The sequence below is a fragment of the Perognathus longimembris genome, chromosome 6, assembly GCF_023159225.1.
Source record: "Perognathus longimembris pacificus isolate PPM17 chromosome 6, ASM2315922v1, whole genome shotgun sequence".
NCBI lineage: Eukaryota > Metazoa > Chordata > Mammalia > Rodentia > Heteromyidae > Perognathus > Perognathus longimembris.
The window spans coordinates 46,375,466-46,398,448 of record NC_063166.1 but is presented as its reverse complement, the minus strand read 5'-3'; the positions used below and the strand labels follow the sequence as shown (position 1 = coordinate 46,398,448).

The 22,983-nt window shown below is 37.0% G+C and overlaps 1 protein-coding gene across 2 annotated transcripts in view; it reads right to left on the bottom strand.

Moving 5' to 3' along the window:
• Positions 1-22,983, bottom strand: part of Arpp21 (cAMP regulated phosphoprotein 21) — a 165,707-nt gene that overhangs the window by 80,917 nt on the left and 61,807 nt on the right. Inside the window, exons 10-12 of one of the 2 annotated variants that reach the window (XM_048348649.1) lie at positions 8,236-8,344; positions 6,298-6,399; positions 495-532 (exon numbers count right to left, since the gene is read on the bottom strand). In XM_048348649.1, the coding sequence (XP_048204606.1) occupies positions 495-532; positions 6,298-6,399; positions 8,236-8,344 (249 nt within the window). The remainder of the gene's footprint in view (positions 1-494; positions 533-6,297; positions 6,400-8,235; positions 8,345-22,983) is intronic. The other variant, XM_048348650.1, reaches the window with a different exon arrangement.

The following is a 22,983-nucleotide window of genomic DNA, read 5'->3' as shown; positions in this document are numbered from 1 at the left end:
TGTTTTAGCCCTTTTTTAAATATTAATAATCCAGAAAGAGAAACTTTGAATGATATTTTCCACCATTGTCTCTATAACAATATAAAGAAGTGGTCAATATTATCAAATACTGAAGTACTTTTAACAGCATTTTCTATAAGACACTGAAAATTGTCATTCCAGTGTGTTCTTGACAGTTCTTTCTTCTAATACCGGATAAAGTTAAAAGAAATTATACTTGGGGCATTCAAACAGCTCAGAAATTGAGACTATAAATAAGAAAAAAATTAATTCTCTGTCTAGAAGTAACTTAGAGAACTTTTTCCCAGAATTCAATACCTTTAGACATGTTAAGCAACACATATGTGTGAATATATGTGTATATATGATAGATATATGTATTTACTTATACATATATTCAAGCACACGCATATATGCAGTATATATGGGGGGACTATACAGGACACATATGACAGACTTTCTCCTATGACATAAAAAAGAAATTTTCATTTTACCTGTTTTCCATATAAAGGCTTTCCTGGGAGCAAACTGACTGAAAAATAAAAAAAGGAGTTGTATCAGATGTTCAGGTGTGGTGAGGGATCCCAACTCTATTCCTGAATTAAAACTACCTCCCCAGGAGAAAAGGATTAAGAAAAGTATGTACAAAAGAAGGAAATATAAAAGGGAAAAACAGGTTAGCATTCAGTTTAAAGATTAACCAATTCTCATGCAGAACAGATAGGTTTTTCCATCAAGCCATCTTCAGATTTAAACAGATCAAGCTCTGGTCAGCATTAAGGTCATAAGTGATGTGAATGACAACTGCTGGAGAAACACAGAAGTCAGATTTTGAACAAACTAACTTTATCTGGAGCTGCCCAAGTGCAGCCAGGAACAAAAGCCAAGGGCAGGGATCCCCCAAAAACCCAAGGCAGATGTGCAAACTTGACATAGGCCCCTCAAAGCTAGGAGCATGGGGAAGCCATGATTCTATCCTCACTGCCTGGTACTCAGACATTCTCCTGAAAGAAAGAGAGAGGCTGCAAGCCTCTCAGAACTAAACCCATCATTAATCTTACACAAGGGGGTGAGCAGAAGGCAAGTTTTAACAAATGAAGCTAATTAGGAAAGCATGATCAAGCTCTGTCTGGTTTTTCTTGGTTCTTCAAACAGAAAGCAAATGGCTTTCTTTTACACATCTGTTCACTTAACATTCATTTCTTTCCTATCCTGTATTTAATACAAAATGCAGGGCAAGATACAATTCCACAATCACTGCATACAGAGGAAAGGTGGTTTGAATCAAATGTCAACCAAAAGAAAAGAAAAATCTTCACAAAACACAGTGCTAACTGTACAATAGGATTCAAAATTTGAGATAAAACCATTTGAAAAAAAACATTTCCAAGGTGTTAGACTCATATACACAAATAAGTAGGAATGATATGGGTTGTGTAGTTTCCAAGTGATAGATAAATGACCCGTTCAAAGGAAGAAGAAAGATATTCAGGTCTATTTTAAGACAAAGTAAAACAAAAGGAATATTAATGACTTTTTAGTGAATCCTAGATTCAAAGATAATATTAATGCAACCCCTGTTCAGAGAGGCCAGCAGAAGCTTGGCTGTTCATTTTGCTAGAGAAATCACTTCTCACACAGCCAAAGGGCTCGATTTAAGACTAGTATTTTCTTCTTTGTTGTGAGCTGAGCTGTGAGGGAATCTTCAATCATTTCTGCTTTAATCTTTCTGTATTCAACATGGCTTTTAAATGGCATGTGTATAGGAACCTTACTGAACAGAAAGCAAAAGCTGCTAATTAAAAGAGAAAGCTTTCACAAATATTTTCCAGTTGGACGTTTATAACTAAAAAGAGAGAGAGAAAAAAACCCAACAACAAAGGATGGATCAACCATCCTGCAAAGTCTTTTTTGGTTTTTTATTCTTAGCCACAGGTGTTAGCTTCATTTCCTCCAGTTTGGGTTTATTACAGGATAAAGTTTCAAGTGGACATTCTTAATCCAATACTTCCGCTGCCTCTCAACTCTTCTAGCTGGACAGAAGTCAATTTGGTTTATAACGTTGTGACTAGTATTGGAATTGTTGAAAATCTGCTCCTTTGGAGAAGTTGATCAAAGACACACTGACTCTTTTAGACTTGTTAATCTAACAGCATTTTCTGGGGGTGGATTAAGCTACTAAAACTCTTTGTATTAACATGTTAAGACACCAGCAAATCAAAGATACTCTTCCCCAAATCATATCTCAAGTCTATTCTTTAGATTTTTTTTGTGTGAGAATGGTTTAAGAAATCATATCATCACTTCTCCCCTACATTTTCATAAATCATAAAGAGACATGGCCCTGATTCAGTAGCTGGTGAAAATAAATTTTAGAGAAGGGGTATTAATAACTTGCACATTTAATAGCAGAGAAAGATAAAAATTGTCACAGTAATTAAGTACAACATTCAAAGCTGTCACTTATCTGCATCCCCAGATATAAAAGGCTCCTTTCTTTAAAAGAGAGAAACATTTTGCCTAATGGGATGCAGAATTCTTCCCCATATCTCACCTCCTCCACCCTCTACTTATAATTCCTCTCAAGGGCATTATAGACCCTACCAGAAATTCTCAGCAGGAGGGATCCCGGACAAAGTGGGAGGAGCCAGTGTGAAATAGGTCTCTCTGAGCGCCTATTGGCCCATAAATAGCCTCTGTGGTTACCCTCCAGGAACGACATACCTTTCTAAAATATACACCTTTATTAACACAACCTTTTCAGAGTTGGGAATACCTCATTGAAATGGACATAAAATAAGCTGAAATACTTGCCAAAGAAAATGGATTATTTCTCTGAATGACTATCAACAGATATGTAATTAGTAGTTGAAAATGAATTTATCTGTATTCTGATGTATAAATATTTAGTTCTCAAATAATAATCTTATCTCAGGATGCCAAAATTCTCAAACCACTTTCAAAGCATGTTTTCTAGAAAAGTCACCAAGGCAACCCACATATTTTGATTGTGCGCCTACATAGGAAAGCATTTGCTTGGGCACACATAAACACACATGCACATACGCACACATTCTTTTAGACACTCTTTGATGCTAAGATGCATTTGGAAAACATTCAAGAACACCTCTAATCTTAAAATACATCAACTTTTGCTAAATTCCAAATATTGGAATCTTGAGACACTCTATCGTTATTTCAACCAGCAGAAACTAGACATATAATTATTCAATATTTTAACCTATTTAAATAAATATATACCTGAACTAATTGACTAGCAAAGCTGATTTTCTTAGTTTATTTGTATATGATGAACAAATTAAATAAGGCTGGTTAAGAAAAATATTAGATTTCTCTGAACTCATCCATATGCTGGATCCTTTGCATATATTTTATAATCAACTTAAAATACATTAGTTATTATCTTGTAAAATAATGGTATTGTTTATTGTGCCTGAACAATCTAGGCAGAGATAGTGACCCTGAGGAATTCTAGAAATACCCTGATAAAAGTCCTCTAGTGTGCTACAATTGTGTAAATGGTGAGGAAGAGTTGCTATTGTGTAAATTCCAGAAAGTTCTTATTGTCCTATTGCTCTTGAGAGTTTGGGTTAACAGAGGATGTAGAAAGTATCTTGTTATTACAGGGTTATCCCCAGGAATCCCTTCTCTTTATGTGACCAGCCTTAGGGGGAGGGAGAAACTGGTGCCACTTGCTGTATTGAGCTTGTTTCTGAGATTGTTTGGATGTCAAATAGAATTCAGCAGAAGCTGAGCTCCAAACTAAGGACTGTGGCTTCCATCTTGGGCTCACTCTCTTTCCCTAGCAAATTGCTTTCTCCTGATCAAGTAGTTGGGAGGATCACCCTTGAGATATTCTGTTGTACACAATACAATAGCTAGTTACAGAGAATACCAGTGGTACTGCTACTGCTAGTTGGTTAACAGAGCTAACCAGGGAGAAAGACACTGGGCTTCTCCACTTTTTACCTTCTTGGGGTTTTTAAGTGTTATCAGCATATGATAGGGAATATTCCTTTAGAACACACACACATGCTCATAGCATATAACAAGTAATCGAAGCTTCAGTTAATTTGGGGATCTCTTATATGACTATATTTTGGATGTGGAATGCCAATTTTAAATAAATCTTGACCTGTAATGCTGAATTCAAAGTAGTCCCAGGAATAGGCTGGCCTCCCATTTGAATGTGAACAGTTACACATGATGGCCAGTAAAGACCCTACCAGAGCAACTCCTGTCCCTGTTCCCACAGAGGACAGAAACATATCACATTAAAGATGGCTGCCAGCTGCTATTATGGAACACAAAGGCTTGGCAACTACTGGGCCGGTAAACGTTCTCACACTGAAGCCTGCTCTTGCGGGTGACACAGCCTTTTGCAATTTGAAGGAAACTAATGTGTCCACTGAGAGTCAAAATACTATGTTTGCCTTGGTACTTAAACTTAGAATTCAGGTTCAAGAGGGCAAGAGAAGTCAGCCAACCCCTTCTCCCTGTGGTACTTTTCCATGCACAGGACAGGAGAAACAGCCAACCAGGAAGCAGTACCCAAATCGTCTTCATACCAGGAAGGCATGCAAGTAATTTATGTCATCTAGCTCTTGGATGTTTAGCAATGTCACACACAAAATGGCAACTCTTTTGTATAACTACTTAAAAAAAGATATTAATAAAAAATGAAACAAACATAAGGCTGTGTATTATTTGTGTGATCAGTATTTGCTTTTCACCATAAAGCCTCATAAATTGTGTGGCTTACCCAAATGAATATGTCAGAGAAAAATGTTTTTATGTACGTTCGTGCATGCCTGAGAAATTAAGAGTATGTAGATTAAAAGGTGAAATCAGTAAAAAAAAAATTCTCTCTAGAAAGATCTTCAGAAAAGAATGATGAAGCACCCAGTCCTTCCCCTCTAGCATCCTCATCCTCTCACTAGGAGGGTAGACTTTTTCATCATTCCATCATTGTATCCAGCAAACACAAAGTTCCAACATGTGTCAGACTGCGCTTTGCACCTTCCAAAAAGCCTGACCATAACAAAAGTCCATGTAGAATCCTCTAGAATAACATCGAAATCTCCAGTGACAGCAATCTCCATCTCCCTTTCTCCCCATCAGCTCATTTCAGAGCTCTGGAGCATAATATTCAATAATTAAAATGGTAATTTAGAGTGTTCCAGAAAGGGAAAGTGGATAGGAGGGAAAGCCGTGTAGGGCTAGAAGATTCTGGCTCTTGGATAGCTTCAGATTCAGCACTAGCATTTGGAGGGCGGGCGATCTAGAACTCTGGTCTGCCTTAATCCAGAGAGCTGCAGTTCTCTAGGTTTAGAGCTAACAACCAGGCCTAAGGCCCACTTGGAGTGCCCCCTGAAGGGCAAATCCCAGCAGGTGTGAAATACTGCACTTGAGTAAGGAAGATAAGTGTGTTGGTTACCATACACAAAGCAGCTTTTGCTGAGGGAAGAACACAGATCACATGAGAAAGCTCTAAAGAATGTGGGGGAAGAGAAAGCTACATGGGGGTTGCTTGTCCTTTTAACTTCCTTGCATTTAAATCCAGCCTTTAAAAAAAAAAGCAACAAAAAAAAACTCCTTTTAAAATTGTTTTAGCATAATTACATTTTTATCTTGACCATAGGGGGTAATAAGTAAAAAAAAATTCCTAACTACTTTCTCTTTATTAGAATTTGACCAAAAGAAATGATTTTTTTTAATATTCTCTTGACAATTTGTTCACAGACTTTATTTGATGTGAAAATGAGGAATAGGGGGTTGAGTATTACTAACAAACTTTAGTATAAGGAAGTATCCATATTTGCAAAGGACTTAAAATACTGTGTATTTTGGCGAGCATGTGCACGCATGTGTGTGTGTGTGTGCAACAGACACTTTGTAATTCCTTCTTCTGCATTATGTGATGGGGCATTTGTTAATCCACACATTAATTCTCGGTTGCCTAATGTGGAGGTGGAGGTGTTTCTGCAATCTGCCAATCTCTCTCTGTATGGAAGGTCCCTTTTACTGAACAACTTTTTGCCCCTCTGCTTTTACACTGCTCATAGCCTGAGAGCACACCCACAGACCGTTGGCTCATTCTCCATCATTTCCCTGAACTGACTCCTCTTCCAGAAACACTTCTCCTTTGCTGTTGCAATTTGATTTGCTCCCTGGCTCCAGCCTCTGTCTCCCTGCCAGCTCCCTGTCTGGGGAAAAAGGCTGCCTTTCTGCTGATGGAAGGCCCAGTCTAAAGAGGCAATTAAAACAACTACTCACATCGTGTGCAAATATTCTCTCCCTCACTCTCTGATACTCCTCTTCTCTCTCTTCAATTGATTTACTTCGTCTGTCATCTCTAAATGGATGCATTCTGTTTTGCTGAACAGAAAAAAGAAATCAGGAGGGTTATCCAAGTTGAGTTGTTAGAAAACAACTATCAGCTGAGAATATTAAATGCTCATTTAAACAACTGGAGCATGACAAGTCTCACCCTTCCTGTCCCTGAGGAGGCTGAGTGAGGGGACATGGGCCATGTGTGCAGAGCATGCAATGATGAGATGTGTTTTGTTGCTTGTGGTTGTTCTCTTGTTACAGAAGAAGAGTAGCTCAGGTGTTTCCAAATGAGTGTACCTGAATGTGGCACAAGTGTGTATGGAACTGTCCCAGAAGAGGATTCTAATTGGCTAGCTTGCAGGAATGGGGGTGCGGTGGGGAGAAATGGCTTTGAAAGCTTGGGGATTGGAGAAAGAGCAAGTGAGCACATTACATAGGGGACATAATGGAAGATCATGTGGACATCCTTTCTCTGTCTCCAAAGTGGTGGTGCTTTTTTATTTGACCAATGGTCTGGCAAATTGCATTGATACAGGAAGTAGTACCTCATGACTACTGACTATATCTTTTAAAAAGAAACAACCTATTTGTTGATAAAGGTCAATTCGGAGAAAGTGAAAATAACTCAAAGAACCCAGCATGAGGACTGCTCTTCTTTCTCCTCGCACCTGAGCCATTTCTTGCATCTCCACTACCTTCCTAACTATGGCCATTCTTGACACAGTGCCCTGCACTTACCACATTCATCCATCCATGCACCAGACACCCTGCTAAGTACTCCACACAATACACGTTTTCCAGAGCAACACGAACCACCCTGCAACTCAGTGGCAGAGATGGTGGTGGGTGGAAGGAAAATAGGTAAACTTGATGAACAGATTCTATTAAAAAGTTTGTCAGAGATGCACTGTGGCTCACAGTGACTCAGAGTAATTAAGAGGAGATCTTGAGTGAGATGCATATTGTCTTACCTTGAAGAATGCTTAAGCAAAGTCACTTCAAAAATATCTATTTTTGATTGTCAAAGACACAAAGTATAATTGTCATGGCATTTATGTGACTTCTTTCTACTGTTCTTATGATCATTTAAAGTTTGCTTTCTCTTGCATTTGCTTAGAATTTGTTCCTCCTCACCCTGGATCCTGCACCCCCTATCTAGAGAAGAGATCATCAAAATCTCTTTAGCACTGGCCAAGTACCATGATCAAGGCTCTTCTAGACCAACAGTGTTTTTCACAAGCAAAGTACACATGGATAAAGTTCTTCTGAACCTCATGCAAAACAAGCAGACAGTTGTACATGGACAAGAAAACATGGAAAGAAGGCTGAGTGACTAAACCATAAACTTGATTCTTTCTTTGTGTGTGTGAAGACTTATTTTAGGATAGTTGCAAAATCCACCTGTCCTCACCATAACAAGGTTTGTTCTTTACAGCTACACCGGTGGGGTGGGTCATCAGTCCGTATTGATAATCCAACTCAATTTGTGCACAACGGAAGGACAGAGCTGTAGGGAGTGGAGCGACTGGCAGAGTTACACAGACATCTGGAAATGCAGCTGACAAGCTTTCCCCCCACAGCTTGGAGCAGCATCCCGAACCTCCCCACAGCATGCGGCAAGAACTGCGCCAAGCACCTCCCATGCAGCCCAGCACAGAGCCATCGCGAAAGCAACCAGGACATGGTTTCTGGCTACCCATCAATGCCAAAGGGGGAAGCCAGAGGAACCAAGGGCACAGAGAGAGGGCAGTAGTGTCAGAGCAGGAGGGTGGGAAGGGGATCAGGGGACCACAGGGGAATGACAAAAAATAAAAATAAAAAAATCAGTCAGCCCACCTTCAAAAACAACAATGTCAGCCACTCTCAAACTTGAGAACCAACCTGATTGTCTTCTTTATCAATACTAGAGTTATCTCGCTTCAAGATAAACCGCTTCTGGAATTCTTCACCTTTTTCATCTTTTAAATGTTCACAAAACCTTTGCTCTGGTCTGCCAGCAAAGTAAAACATATCAATAAAAAAGGCTTTTTTCCCCCATCCCTGTGATTAAAGTTATTTCTTAGTGTTGTTTTCCCCCAAACTGGCATTTCATTAAAAAAATAAGTTCACAAATGGTTCTGATGTTTAGTGTCACTGGCAATAGAGGAGTAGACAATGCCACTTCCCAAATATGTTTGTTAGAATATTTTTGCTCCCTTTTTGAATTTTGAAGCTTATTTTCTGTGTCTTCATCAACAAGTCTAGAGTTAAACAAATTTTTAAAGGTTTAGACAGATACACATATAGATAGGGAGTGAAATAGATATAGATACAGAGGTATAGCTATATGGCATTGTTGGTTTTCTTTAGTTATTTTAAGCTTGGTCACTCCTGAATGCAAATTAATTTCCATTCATATTGTCAAGCACATTGTCATGCTTAGAACCTGGGTGTGGAGTCATAGATCAGATTGGCAAATGCCTGGAAATGACAAGCATACCAGGGAGAGAGGATTGCTTCAAAATTATTTCTTTCTCTCAAAACAGTGGTTCTAGAGTCTGGGTCCAATACACTCAGACACTCTTGATCAGGGCTTCTAAATCAGCTTAGGACTGGGGGAAGCTGGAGATATTCAGGTTAAACAACTTAATGACTGAATGATATAGGGAAATTTTTAGCAAGGACACACTATTAGTGAGAAGATTGTTTAGATTCTCTTATTTGGTATTATTAAAGGAAACAATTCTATTTCCTTGTTATATGATTATCACTGGGTGCACAGAACTAGGGTTGTCCACACCAGAAATGCTGAAAAGTATCTGTCACCAGATTTGAAGTACTAATAAGTATGACTCTCACTACAGTGTCTATGTCATGTCCTGTGTCCTCTAAAGCTTAGAGGATTTCTGCCCTACTGGGTTTATTTTGACAGTAGACACTGGAAGGCTGCTTTCCAATGCCCAGATGTCCTCCTTCTCCTACAGCTCCAAAATAAGTGAACAGCACTGTGAAACAAAGCAGTGGTTCAAGTTTATTCTTCAGATAGTCATGAGAAGCACTACTTTCTTAAATGCATGTGCAAGAGATAACTGTGAGGTTGAGCAGGCGGCAGCAGAATGCTGGAGTCATGCCGGCTTCATTGCTATGTTATATAAGCATCATTGTAGTTCTGGAAGTAAAAGTTGGACTCAGTAGAAGCAAATATTCTGTTCCTCTTTGAAAGCAGAAGGAAAGAAAACACTTCCAGTAATTCTTTTGACTTTAAGTTTACAGATTGGCCTCTCAGAATATAGGCATAAGACAGCTTGGGGAAATGCCCATAGAGAGGGTGGGTAGATGCCTTGGTCTATACCACACGGTGGCTTTGAGGTACTCCAATCTCAACTCATTACATCATCTTAGTGATACATAAGGACACTTTCCACCAAAGGTAAAATGTAGTAAGATATAACGCAGAAAAATCTAGAAATGATAATATGTTTTAGGAAGAATGAATCAAATTTCACTTTATAGAGAAGGGAGCCATTTGTAGTCAAGGAATGAAACATTTTGGTTCAGATTTGTCATAGTGCATTTCAATGACACAGGATACTGCAAAGCCTTAAATTGTACCATGTGTATATGGGTACCCCTGAATGATAACAGTTCTCCAGAATTTTCTAGCCTCCCTGTGTTTGAAATCAAGACTTCTGTGCTGGTACAAAATTTCTTATTGCAAGTAAAATTAGGAGGTTGATTTAAATAAAGATGTTGATTGTATCAATGTTAATTAGCTTGTGTCAATGTTAATTATATCTCCTCAAACATCCCTAGGCTGTGTAGTCTGACAAGCTATACTAAAGGAAATAATTTCCTTAAATTTACACATATATTTTTGTATCTGTTTCTGAGTGTCTGGTACTATTTACATAGAAATAAAGCTATCTGAGAATGTGGACATTTTGATGTGAAGGCCCCATGCAGATGCCTCTGCTTAAGTCTGGAAGCTTTTGAGCTAGACTATGTAGGGAAAGGTGGGAGGTATGGCCAGGTAAATTGGATGTGACCTCAGATAAGGGGGAGGTAACTACTTCCAGGTGTGCTAATTATCTAGGTAACACAGGTACTGGGCACAGACTTAAATAGGGGCATCTGCATGGAGCCCTCCTAGGGTGGACCTTACAATAAGCATAAGTGGAATACGTTTCATCTAACTTCTTTAAAAAACAGAAACAGAGGGAAAAGATGACACTTTAAAAAAAGACATGTACTCAATACTTGACTTATGTAACTGTAACCCCTCTGTACATCACCTTTACAATATATTTTTTTTTAAAGACCAGAAACATTAGACTGAGAGTTCAGGATTCTAACTACAACTCAACTGTAAGTTTCACTTGGATAGCACTTTGTTTCTTTCAAATATGTAGTTTTCAGTAGTAATATCCATGCTTGACACATGGGTCACATTCAGCTGAATAAAGTAATTAATCTATGTGTGGATGAATGAACATTTGACATAGTTTCTCTTAAATCACTATTATTCAGAGGCAGATCTGAATGAGATATGAAGTCATAAATTCGGTAATTATAAAAACAGAACATGAGAGTTTGATAGGGGCATGAGTTCAAATTTAGAACAACAGGAGATTAGATTTATATATATATAAATCATAATACATATGAATTATATATTATTATTTATGGTATATATGATTTATGTATATATATATATTCTGAGGTTTCTGAGGTTGCCTTGGGAAGGGGAGGATTTGGGCTTTGCTCTCCTAGTTAAAAAAATATGTTTATTTAACTAATGTTCTATTGAAAAGTTGGTAGATTCAAGGGAGAACTCAAATAATGTAATTCCTCAGAAAGGCAAAGACAAAGTTCAACAACAAACGAAAAAAACACACCAGGAAGTGGGTACTTGCAAAGGGTAAGACAGGATCAAGGAGAAAGAAGTGGACTGATGAGGAGTAGAGGGAGAGAATGTAGTCAAGAGTTCAATATACATTCTACAAAATTAAGAGGAGTGAGGGAAGGGGTGGGTAGGAGAGAGACGGGTGAGAATGTTACCAGGGGTGACATTGATCAAGATGCATTATGTTCATAGACTGCTTTGTTCAATGGCAATTCTTTTGTGCAACTACTTAAAGATGATAAAAATTTTAAATCATAAATGTTATAGGTGCTATTTTATATAATTTTTCAAATTCCATTTATTTATGGTATTTTTGGTTTTTCTCAGGCAGATATATTGGAAAAATATATTAATTACATAAAAGTTATCAAAAGTAATATAAATACTTAGAGAAAGTGTATTACTTACTGATATTATGTATTCAGAGCATATTCTTACTAACTGCACTTCAAATGTCATTTATTTATTTTTTTCAAAAATTAGAATGTTCAAATGATTAAACCCTTCCTGCTTTTTTGAAAAGCATGATCATAAGGAAAACATTTAAAGTTTGCTGTAAGAATTCAATAAACATTATGAAATTTTCCCAGGTTTGTTATTACTTTTTGTGGTTTTCAAGCTAAAGAACAATTTTAGTTTAAGCTCTGGCAAACTAAAGCATACAGCTGAATTATTGCAAATAATTAAACTGAAAATTAATGGCAATGCACCTTTTTAAAAATTCCTTTTGGAACAAATTGAACACTGCAGGAATACTATTCCTAAACCATAAAATGAATGAAACTAAAATAATGTGTAATGGAATTTTATTTAAAATGGAAATAAATTACAGTACTTTGAATGTATTAATATGGATCTGTGATGCTAACAATAGATTATTTTCTCAAAGCTACAAAAGGTCATGGAATTTGTGAAATTGATGATGTCTAGATTTCACTGTACATCTCACGATCATACATCACATAGGTAAATATTTTCATTTCCTGATGGATTTAGCCCATGAGGTACTGTTTTTAACTTTTACTCTACAGTCACTAAAAAAGCATAGAAAATAAATTTGATGCAAATATAAATGGAAAATACCTTCCTCTTTATTAGGTACAAATGCTTCCCCACCACTTGTACTCCTGTTCACTGTGAAATGCCCTGCTCATGGGTCTGAAAAGTGCAACATTTTTGGTCATTTCTAGGCACCCTGGACAATAAGTGTGAAAAGTTAGAGTTAACACATGATGGTTCCTAACTTAGAAGAGCTCATGAAGTGAAAAGCCATGTATGGCTGCCAAAGGTAAGCACATATTTCTTCCAATGTATCATTTCTAGTTTTAGAGTTTTCTTCTTGAGCTTGAAACATATAAGCACATCTCTTCTTCTTCTTCCTCCTCTTCCTCCTCCTCCTCCTCCTCCTCCTCCTCCTCCTCCTCCTCCTCCTCTTGCTCCTCCTGATCTTTCTCCTCTTCCTCATTATCATCATAATAATTCTCAATTTCTTTCAACGTCTCAAATTTTTAAAGTTGAAGTAATAGTTCACTTTTACTGTACCTTCTGAATCAGAACAAATTTATTCCTTCCATCCCCCACCCCCTAATATTTATTCTCACACCATTTCTTCTCTCCTACATATATATGGAGAATCATATACTCCTAAATATTGAGAGTCCCAGAGAAATAATTGAATTTCATTTTAATTAACTGAAAGGTGATCTTCAATGCCCTTAAGCATCTGAGCAGAGAAAGATTTCTGTGCCCAACAAGACAAAAATATTTTGATGGTTAAGAAACTTATCAAAGGTATTTTAATCATCAAATTATAAAGAAACCCAAGCAGTACTATTCTTCTGGTCTGATGAAAATCACAATTGAAATTTCTATAATTTTAGTATCTTTATTAAGAATAGAAAGTCTTCTCTCTTTCTTAAGTAAGTACATATTTACTTGCTTTTCTTTGGATATGACTAGGGTTTGAACTCTGAGCTTTGCATTTGCTTAACAAGAACTCTACTGCTGCAACATGTCTCCAATAATGTTTTTCTCTTGTTATTTTTCAGATGGGAATCACAATCGCCCCACCCCCAGCTTGCTTCTTAGAGTAGCTGGGATGTCAAGTGTGTCGCATCACCTCCAGCTTTTTCTGTTGAGATGAAATCATGCAAATGATTTCTTTTTTGCACTGGTTGACTTAGGGTTCTGCCTGATATCAGCAGCCTGTGTAAAATAAGCTGCTTTCCCAATTGGTCATTTTATATCATTTTATTCCCTTTTAAATAAATGTCAGGATATCTTACAAATCTAATATAGGAAGTGGTAAGCATTCAAAGTCTTTGTTAGCATTCATCAAACTCCTGTTCCTAACTTTGCACATCTTTCCCACTTCTCTAGTGGACTTAAAGATAAACAGAGGGAAATAGAGAAACAGAACACTTGTACTCTCCTTTACCCAGGACTATGAACTGCATTAGGTTGAACACAGTCATCCTGGCTCGAGAGACATCTCTTGCATGGCTCCTTTCACTCTGACAAGCACTTTGGCTATGTGGAGTAAGAGCCTTAAATATGTCAGCTTACTTTGACAAATGTTTCTAAGGATAAACCCAGAAGGAAGTAGAAATGGATGAGTAGAAAACTTTGTTTTTGTTCAAGTCTAGCTGTCTACCACCTTGAGCCACAGCTCCACATCCAGTTTTTGAATGGTTACTTGGAGACAAGAGTCTCACAGGGACTTTTCTGCCCAGACTGGATTCCAACCACAATCCTTAGATCTTAGTCTCCTGAGTAGCTAGGATTACAGGCATGAGCCACTCACACGGGTCTCAGATTTGTCTTTTAACTAAGCTAATTTGAACTCAGTTTACTCACTACAGTGGGGATTATTATCTTGATGAACAGTATTTTCCTGACAGTTACATGGGAATGAATATTCAATCTTACCTGGAACATGGACTCAATGTTTAGTTATTTTTTTCTCTTTGCGTATCTCAGAAAGATCCAGTCTTAGGCTTACTACTCCAATAAGGAGAGATGTTTTCCAAGTATTATTATCTATCTTACTTTTTATTTTTATTTTCTTCTTATTTATTGTCAAAGTAATGTACAGAGAGATTACAGTGTCATATATTAGGCCTTGGGTACATTTTTTGTACTGTTTGTTACCTCCTTCTTTGAAGCTCCATGACTGTCTCTCCCCACTCCTCCCCCCAAAAAAACTACAAAGCAGAAACAGGGCTATCTTGAGAATGAACAATAAAATAGCTATCTGTCGATAAAGTCAATGTTGGAATCAAGCTCATAAGACTACCAGTTTAAAGAATGCCAATAAGTAAATCTTGGCTCTAAAAATGACCATAGTTCCTTACAGTTTAAGTCCTTAAGTCAAGTTTGATTGAATGTTATAAAATAACAAAAGATATGGACTTGTTCTCTGTATCCCAGAATCTTTAAATCTTGAGAAATAACAACAAAATAGCATCTGTGGTTAAGGTCAAGAATGAGTACACCAATATGCTAGTAATTTTATGTTAGCCGTCTAGTTTTTAAAGACTGTATATACTTGTATTAGAACTAGGGAAGGGAAAGGGAATATCAAAATCGAGAGACAAAGGATAAAAAGACAAATGACTTCAAAAGCAATACGTACAAAACCATTTGGTGTAAACCAACCGGTTTACACGGGGGAAGAGGGTGAGGGGGAAAGGAGGGGGCTGGAATGAGGGAGGAGGTAACAAATTATACAAGAAATGTACACACTGCCTTACATATGAAACTATAACCCCTCTGTACATCACTTTGACAATAAATAAGTAATTATTCCAAAAAAAAGAGAAAACTTTGTTTTTCTAAGGCACAAAGCAGTGATGATCTGTGACATATGGAGCAATAACTTAGGGTATATTTTATAAATATGTAGTTTTATTAAATACTATCCAATAATATTGGCTGATACATTAAGCAACTTTACATAAGCACAGATCAGAGATACCTTGATTGTGTAATATAAAACAGTAAGGGCACTGTTAGCTTCAGATACCTCTGGTTGGTAGGATGAGACAATTTACTACTCATCTTTCACATATCTGTGAATAATACAATAAGCACCATTATTGCATAGCAAATATACTGGAGTTTATTAGCTTATGGGGATAATAAATCAATTTAACTACTTATTAGTTGATTGCTGTTCAACCACTGGATTATGGGCAATTATTCTTATGTTTGGAATATTTAGAGAATAATTTTTTGTAGCTTGTATTATTTCATAATCAGCTTAATTGGGCATTTTGAGGTTTTGTTTTGTCAAGCCAATTCTTAATCTTTCTATTGTACTGCTGCTTTTCAAAACTACCTGATTTAACTTTCGTCTCTGCTTCTTGTCTTGGCTTATTACAGTAAAACCTGCCAGTATATAGAGCTTCCTCCCTTCTCACAACATCACTCTCTCCTCTTTGTTCCATTCCTTCCTGGTCTGTCTTCAAGGGAATATGTATTTGCCAATATAACATAATATAACATTATAATAACAATTTTGTTCAACCTCAAGATATTTGTTCTTCTCAAAAGGAAAAGTTTTATTGATCCTGACATAGGAAAAACCCAAAGGAGTAAGGAAAAAGGATAAAATAAAAAATGGAGAAGGGAAAGGTATCACAAGCAGGTTAATACTTGAAACATTATATTCTGAGATTGTGTCACTTGTTATCCATGAACTGTATTAAGTATGGCTTTTTGAGGATACCAAATTAATGTTTACAATAGTAAAACTATATTATAGGAAGGAAATGCTTCAAAAAGGAACTTTGGATAATCTTGCATGAAGTATATATGAAATGGTAATCACATCTATGCTTAAACATGAAGGTGACATCTAATATATGACTTGGTTGTTGAATTTATAAGAGCATTTTAAGTTTTATCCCAAAATGCTAAATAACCTATAATTTGTAAAGATAACGGCTATTTGGGAGAATCTTTAATTTTAGGACTGGCCTACAATTAAGATTTAGGATTAGCCTAGGACAAGTCCAGGCCCTTTATATTTGCAAGAACACCAATGGAATTTCCTAAGTAAATTTAGAAACAAATAATCTAGCCTTAATCCACAAATGTGACTAGTGGTTCAGTACATAGTTTTCCTGCTACTACTTCAGCAGAAATACAACACTTCACTGTCTGCCATCACTTCTTTTCACTTCCAACAATTTCCTTTGCTACTCCTGCAAAGGAAAGTAAGGGTTGAACGAACTAAGGTTTGAATTCAGTGCTTTGTGCTAGCTGCTTGGTGCTCTACTAATTGTGTCACACCTAGAACCTTGCTTTTGCCAGTAATTTTGGAGACAGAGTCTAGCAAACTTCCGCTCAACTTTCCTCAAATCTCAATTCTCCCTATCGAAGCTTACTGAGTATTTAGAGTTACAGATATGAGATACCTGCAACCAGTTTCTTGATAGTTCAAACAATAGTATCACACACACACACACACACACACACGAAGGAAAAATGCTGCATGCTGTAATTCTAGCTATTTAAGAGGCTGAGATCTGTGGGTCATGGTTCAATGCCAGCCAGGCAGGAAAGTCCCTGTGTTTCTTATCTCCCTGAGTTCAAGCCCCAGGAATAGCACAAATAAAAAAGAAAAGAAAAAAATAGAAAGAAAGCTGTCTTTTCATCCCTGTCATTTATTAATAACTGGGTGATATTTGCAATTTATGTAGCTTTTCTGATGGAAAAGCATTTTTTTATTTGTTTTGTTGTATAAAATTGAAAATCATAATTTTTGTCTTAAAGTGCATGGGGGAGATTAAAAAGATATAAGTCAATGAAGCCTAAAACCAGTTGTTCGCAAGGCTCTCAAAAGGTGTTAGAATCTATCATTACACTATTCATATTATTCTGAGTAGGCAAAATTCAAAAGTTACTAGTAACTATTAAAACACGTTTTCATTAGTGTTACTCTTAATCATGGTAGATTAAATCTGTGCTATTACATTCTATTATTTAATTCATATGTTTCTCAATGAAGTAGTCAGATTTTTAATAAAAGTATTGTTGCATCTGGAAAGTGCTAAATATGATTCTTGTTTCTTGGTATGAAAGACCTTTTGCTTATATATTATAAGGCCTACAAAATTTTCCACTGAAGCCTGCATGAAAATGTAGTACTGAAATTTCTCAGTAAGTTCAGAGCTTCAGTATAGATTAATTAATATATAATTACCAAGTTTTGTTGTAGATGTAAAGAAATGCCATTCTTTTTTTCATTTTCCTAGTTTGAGGACCTGAGGGAGTGAGAATGGGAAGGGATACTGTCTTCTGGGAATACCAGGAATTCTCCAAGGGCTGATGTTTGGAAGGATCAGTTTGCTTTATAAAAGGTAAGTGCCTGCTCCCTCTAGTGGATCCCAAACTCCTGTGTGATGACTTGTGCCAGGCACTACAACATGGTCACACCCATCTGCACTAATAGACTTTCATTTTCAAGTGTTCTCTAAAACTTAATAGGGTATAGGTACATCAATGACTATCAACCTACAGTTGGATATATAAGCCATGAGGGAAGTCTTCTGATACCAGTCTCCTGCCCATTGTGAACCAAGCTGCCAACCAAGAAAACCATTCCACTAAGCACAATTCTATATAGAGTGGGTATATGTACAACCAGACATTCCTTAACTGTCCAGAACTGTGCAATAATGCATGTTGTATGTTTATGTGCTAAACACACTCTGTATTTATAAATGATGTATTCACACACTCATGCATATATAAGTTGTATGGGAACCATCTTGAAAAAAATGAATATATTTTATACCCTCTTCTTCCTTCATTTAGTGTGAACACTTAAACACATTTTATGCCTGTCTCAGTGTAAGAACATAAGCTTAGGTTTGGATTCATGTTGAAGAATGTTTATTTTTAATCTAGTATCGTTTGTGGCTTTATGATCATTTTTGTTATTTTTTGTTCATTTTTAAAACTTAAACTTCTGCTGTCTACCTTGGGATTTCATTTTTTAATCTATTCCTTTGCATAATTTTTTAAAGAATCAACATGAAGTAGGATTTTATAAGTAAATTAATAAGTATCAGTGAAAGAAGAAGTGTTTCATTTCTCAATTTTCTATTAACTGCAGCTCTACTTTCCCTCACTAATAGGGAACAGTCTGTCTGAGGGGCAGAAGACATAGCCTCTGACCTTGGTCTTCTGTGAATTGACTAGATAAGACAGAGCTGTGGGCTTTAGTTCCTTCTCTTACAAGGTCGTCCATCTTAAGTCTCCAGAATGGCATGAGCACAATAAATGAATAGTCACACCAAAAAAATAAAATCATTGAACATATCATTACCCTACAGAAAAGCTTTGGACCGTGGTATATTAAAAATACAGTGTTATAGAAGGTACATGTGGATTGAATTTCCAAAGTTAATTCATAAGTTATCCCGTGCAAATAGGAAAAGGAATATGACGAACATACTTATTCCACTCACAGTGAGTATCTTAAATTTATCTTTCTGGTCTGAAGAAACCCATATTCTCTGAGGTAAATGAGAGCAATAAAGTTGGGAAAATAAATTACATCTTAGAGAAAGGGTATGGAATCTGGCCAAAGGTAACAAATGTGGCACACCTTGGTTATGAATGATTAAAAAACAAGGATAAAATGTTTAAAGTGATATACTAATTACTCTGATTGATCATTGCATAATGTTTACAGGTAACAATATATCACATTGTGTACAACTAACTATTTTGTGTCAATCCAAGGGGGGAAAAACATAGCTTGGTCTCTGTTGAGTGAATAAACTGTTTGGCTCTGCTGTGAGCAATGTGATTCTTAGGGTTCTGATTCTGGCTTCTAGCCAGATGATCTGCAACATCCTCCCTATAAAAAGTGCATAGTAAATTTACCATGTTTAGAAGTGACTTTGATGCCAACCAACCACTCAGATTTCTAAGAGGCACTTAAATAAATTGATGTTTGGTCTTCTTCAGAGGTGCTAAGTGAGCATCCATCAGAATGCTGCTAAGCTTACTTCCAGAGTCACTCGGAGTTCTAGACAAAGAAGTAGAAATAAAACAAGCATGGGAGGCAACGAACATTTGTTTGTTCTGTTTTGTTTGGATACAAACTCCCCTGCATGGAGTGAAGTGGCTCAGGGTCAAAACCCAGTAAGACTGGGCTCCTTGCTGATGCACAGACGGGAGATATCCTCTGCCCTTGGAGTGCTGCCCAGCTCCTGTCTGGGTCTTCCCACTGTGCACATGACTGGTGTGGACCTTAGAGCAGAAATGATTCATCATCAATAAGATCAGCTATCTCATTTCCTCACTTGAGAGAAGCTTTATTTAGTGTTAGAATAGGTTGCATGAGATTTCATTGCTCTTATGAGTAATTATTAACAGAGGTAACTATCTTTTCTGGACCCAACTGTTACACCTACACCCACATGCATCTCTCTAGAAAATACTCATGCTCACATTTGTTAAGGATGACCAGGTTATGTCCTTAGATATTTCACTCTAAAGTTAAACCCTAATCCCCCTTCCTTTGGGTCACTTCTTGTTACAGTTTGTGGAGCATAGAACAAACTACTTTGGTGGATTTGCTACTTCCTTTCTTCATTCTGTGCTATCAAGAGTAAGAGATACAAGGCAATGAGATTAGGTGTATGTAAAAGACAAAAGAAAAAATAATGTTCAAAAGCTGACAACCTCTTAACATGAAAATTATCTGGGGCAATTTAAAGCACTGTTCTGATTTAAAACAAATACATCCAGATATATTTGGGTTCTCATTGCTTGTGGTAAATCTTGGCCTCTTGGAAAATACAAAGTCCAAGTAGATGAATCCATTGTGGACACACTTCACCATCCATGCAAGAAGAGGGAGGCGAATCAATACTCAAATAAGGAAACAGTGAACTTCTTTGTGCTAAGTATACAGAGTACTAAGTCAAAAGAGGGAAAAAATTGAGAGACGGAGTCTTCTAACATAAAACTATCTAACATAAAAAATGACATATTTATAGTACATGAAACTGTAAGGTAATTTTAACTATTGGTGTTTTTCCTCAATGCTAAATATAAAAAATATAACTTTAGCTGAGCATGGTGGCCACAGATCTGTAATCCTAACTCTTCAGGAAGTTGTGGCAAGAGGATTTTGAGTTTGGAGTCAACCTGAACTATACAAAAATCTCTGTTTGATTTTTTTAAAAAAAGGATTGGTGATGTTAACTTAGTTATAATGCACTTCTCTAGCACATATGTTCAATTCCTAGTATTGAAAAAAATAACTTGATAATGAAGTGCATAATCCTAGGGACTCAAGCACTTTTCCCAGTTATGCTTCAAATTTATTATCCTCTTGCCTCTGCTTCCTGAGTAGTTGGGTTTACATACTACCCTGCCCAGCTGGATTCAGTAAGTTCTAATGAATACCATTAATTTATGGGCAGAAAGGTGTTCTTGGAGGCTGTAAGTCTCAAGCTTGGCAGCTCAAAGGGTCGATGTGATTTTATTATGCTGGGTGTACATCTGTTTGCTCATGTATCGGCATTATCTTGGACTGTATACCACAAGAATGTGATTATTTTTTTCCTAATCCCCTTATGTCCAGTACTGCATATGGGTGATAATCACACTCAGCAAGCCTGTTGACCCTATTTGTTCTCTCTTGAATATATCCTAGTGGCCAAGACTTGATTCAGCTTTCTAAAGTATCATGCTTTGCACCATTAACCCTTGTTCTTTAAAGTGTTGAGAACTTTCTACATTTGAGTTCCCCTACAATCTTATGTGACCTCCCACTCACGCTATCAAGACCACTTTCTTCTAATCAAGCCCCAAGAAGTAGAGAACCACTGTAAAGTCCCTAAAACATGGGGGCCAGAATCCAGATCTCATCTGTTGTAACGTGTTATAATCACATCTCATGGGGATAATCTGGGCCACTTGTCACCTCCCTGAGTACATATCCTTCTTCATAAGGAAGAAAAAATGATTTTTAAGCAATCCTCTTCAATAAGTAGCCATGAGAAGAAGATACCAACACCTCTTCAGAATGCCCAGCCCTTAGTAACTGCTCTGTAAATAGAGATATTTTCACAAGTGTGTTCATACCTGATAGCCCAGCTTTCCATATATCTTCCTCATTGTAATTGTTTAAGTCTTAGGTCTTCTCAAAGTCCTCCTAAATGCCGATCTGAACCATGAACTAGGTGGCCTGGTAGTGCCACTGATACTTGGAATACTATACCTTTAAACACAAAGCTGCCTACTAGGCATAAGAGCCTACTATAGTCAACAAAGAGTTGTATGAAATATCTTTAGGTTTCAAAGTGAAAAATTTTGAAGTTCTTGCCTAGATTCTGTAAGCAGAGCCTAAGATGTGTGATGACAGAGGCCCTGTCACATGGTTTGTGTAATCACAGATACTGAAGTCCTAATATTGGTTACAGATTAGTGGTTACTCAGAGTAGCTGAGTAGTTCCAACACCTTGAAATTTGTGTCTACGCATGCCATAGAACTTGAAGCACATGACACCTCTCATCAGGCAATTCACAAGTCCTACAGGAGCACTAAACCTGTGGAGCCTTCATTTCAACAACCTTCCCATCTTGTCCTTTCATTTCTCAGAGCCCAGAGCCCTGTCTATGTAATATGAAGCCATCCAGGTAGATAGCTAGCATACATGCTGCAGGGATTTTGTAAAAATACAAGGAATAGGTTCATCTCCTCTACTAACATTATTAATGGACATGACTTTTCATCCTTAAGGGGGAAAATAACAAAAGGGAATAAAGTAAAGGCTTAGATTTAATGGGTGTACCCTTTCAACAAGTCCAATATGTTAGCAAGGATAAGTCAGAGAAACTGTCAAGAACTATCCAATTGTAGTAAGATTCTTTCATGTACCTGTATCACTAAGATAATTTTCAAAGAGATCTTAATAGAAATTAGTCTTTCAGTCATCATTTCTTGTCAGACAGCAAAAGTCTTAAAAGGGTTGGCACTCTGGGCTGGGAATGTGGCTTAATGGTAGAGTGCTTGACTAGCATGGCATGAAGCCCTGGGTTTGATTTCTCAGCACCACATAGACAGAAAAAGCCAGAAGAGCACTAACCTTGAGAAAAAGAAGCTCAGAGTTTAGAAGTTCAAGCCCTAGGACTGGCAAAATAAATAAATAAAAGTTTTAGCATTCCCATCCAACTCAGAGATTCCCTGGAGGACTTTACTCGATATTTTTAAATATGATTTTGCTTTAAGAGGGTTATTTAAGAAAATGGTATTTTTTCCACATTATATATATATGGGTTTAGATCCCAGTCATGTTAATTCTTGCTTCATGATGAACCTGAAATCCAAATGCAATTAGTAAGAATAAATTAAAAAATAATATACATGAAACAAGGGGTAAAGTATATAGTGCAATAAATAGTAGGTATTAATACTGTAAGTAAGAGATAGCTGGGCATTGGTCACTTACACCTGTAATCCCAGCTACTCAGATGGCTGAGATCTGAGTATTGTGGTTCAAAGACAGGCAGAAAAGTCCATGACATTCTTATCTCTAAGTAATCTCTAGAAGAAGCCAGAAGTAGAGCAAAATAGCTAAGAGACAACACCCAGGCCCTGAGTTCAAGCCTCAGGACTGGCACAAAAGAAAAAGTCAGAGATAATATCTTTTAACTAGTTGAAAAATATATCCTGAGAGAAATTGTTTCGTTCACAGAAGGGTAGGTGGTTTATATCT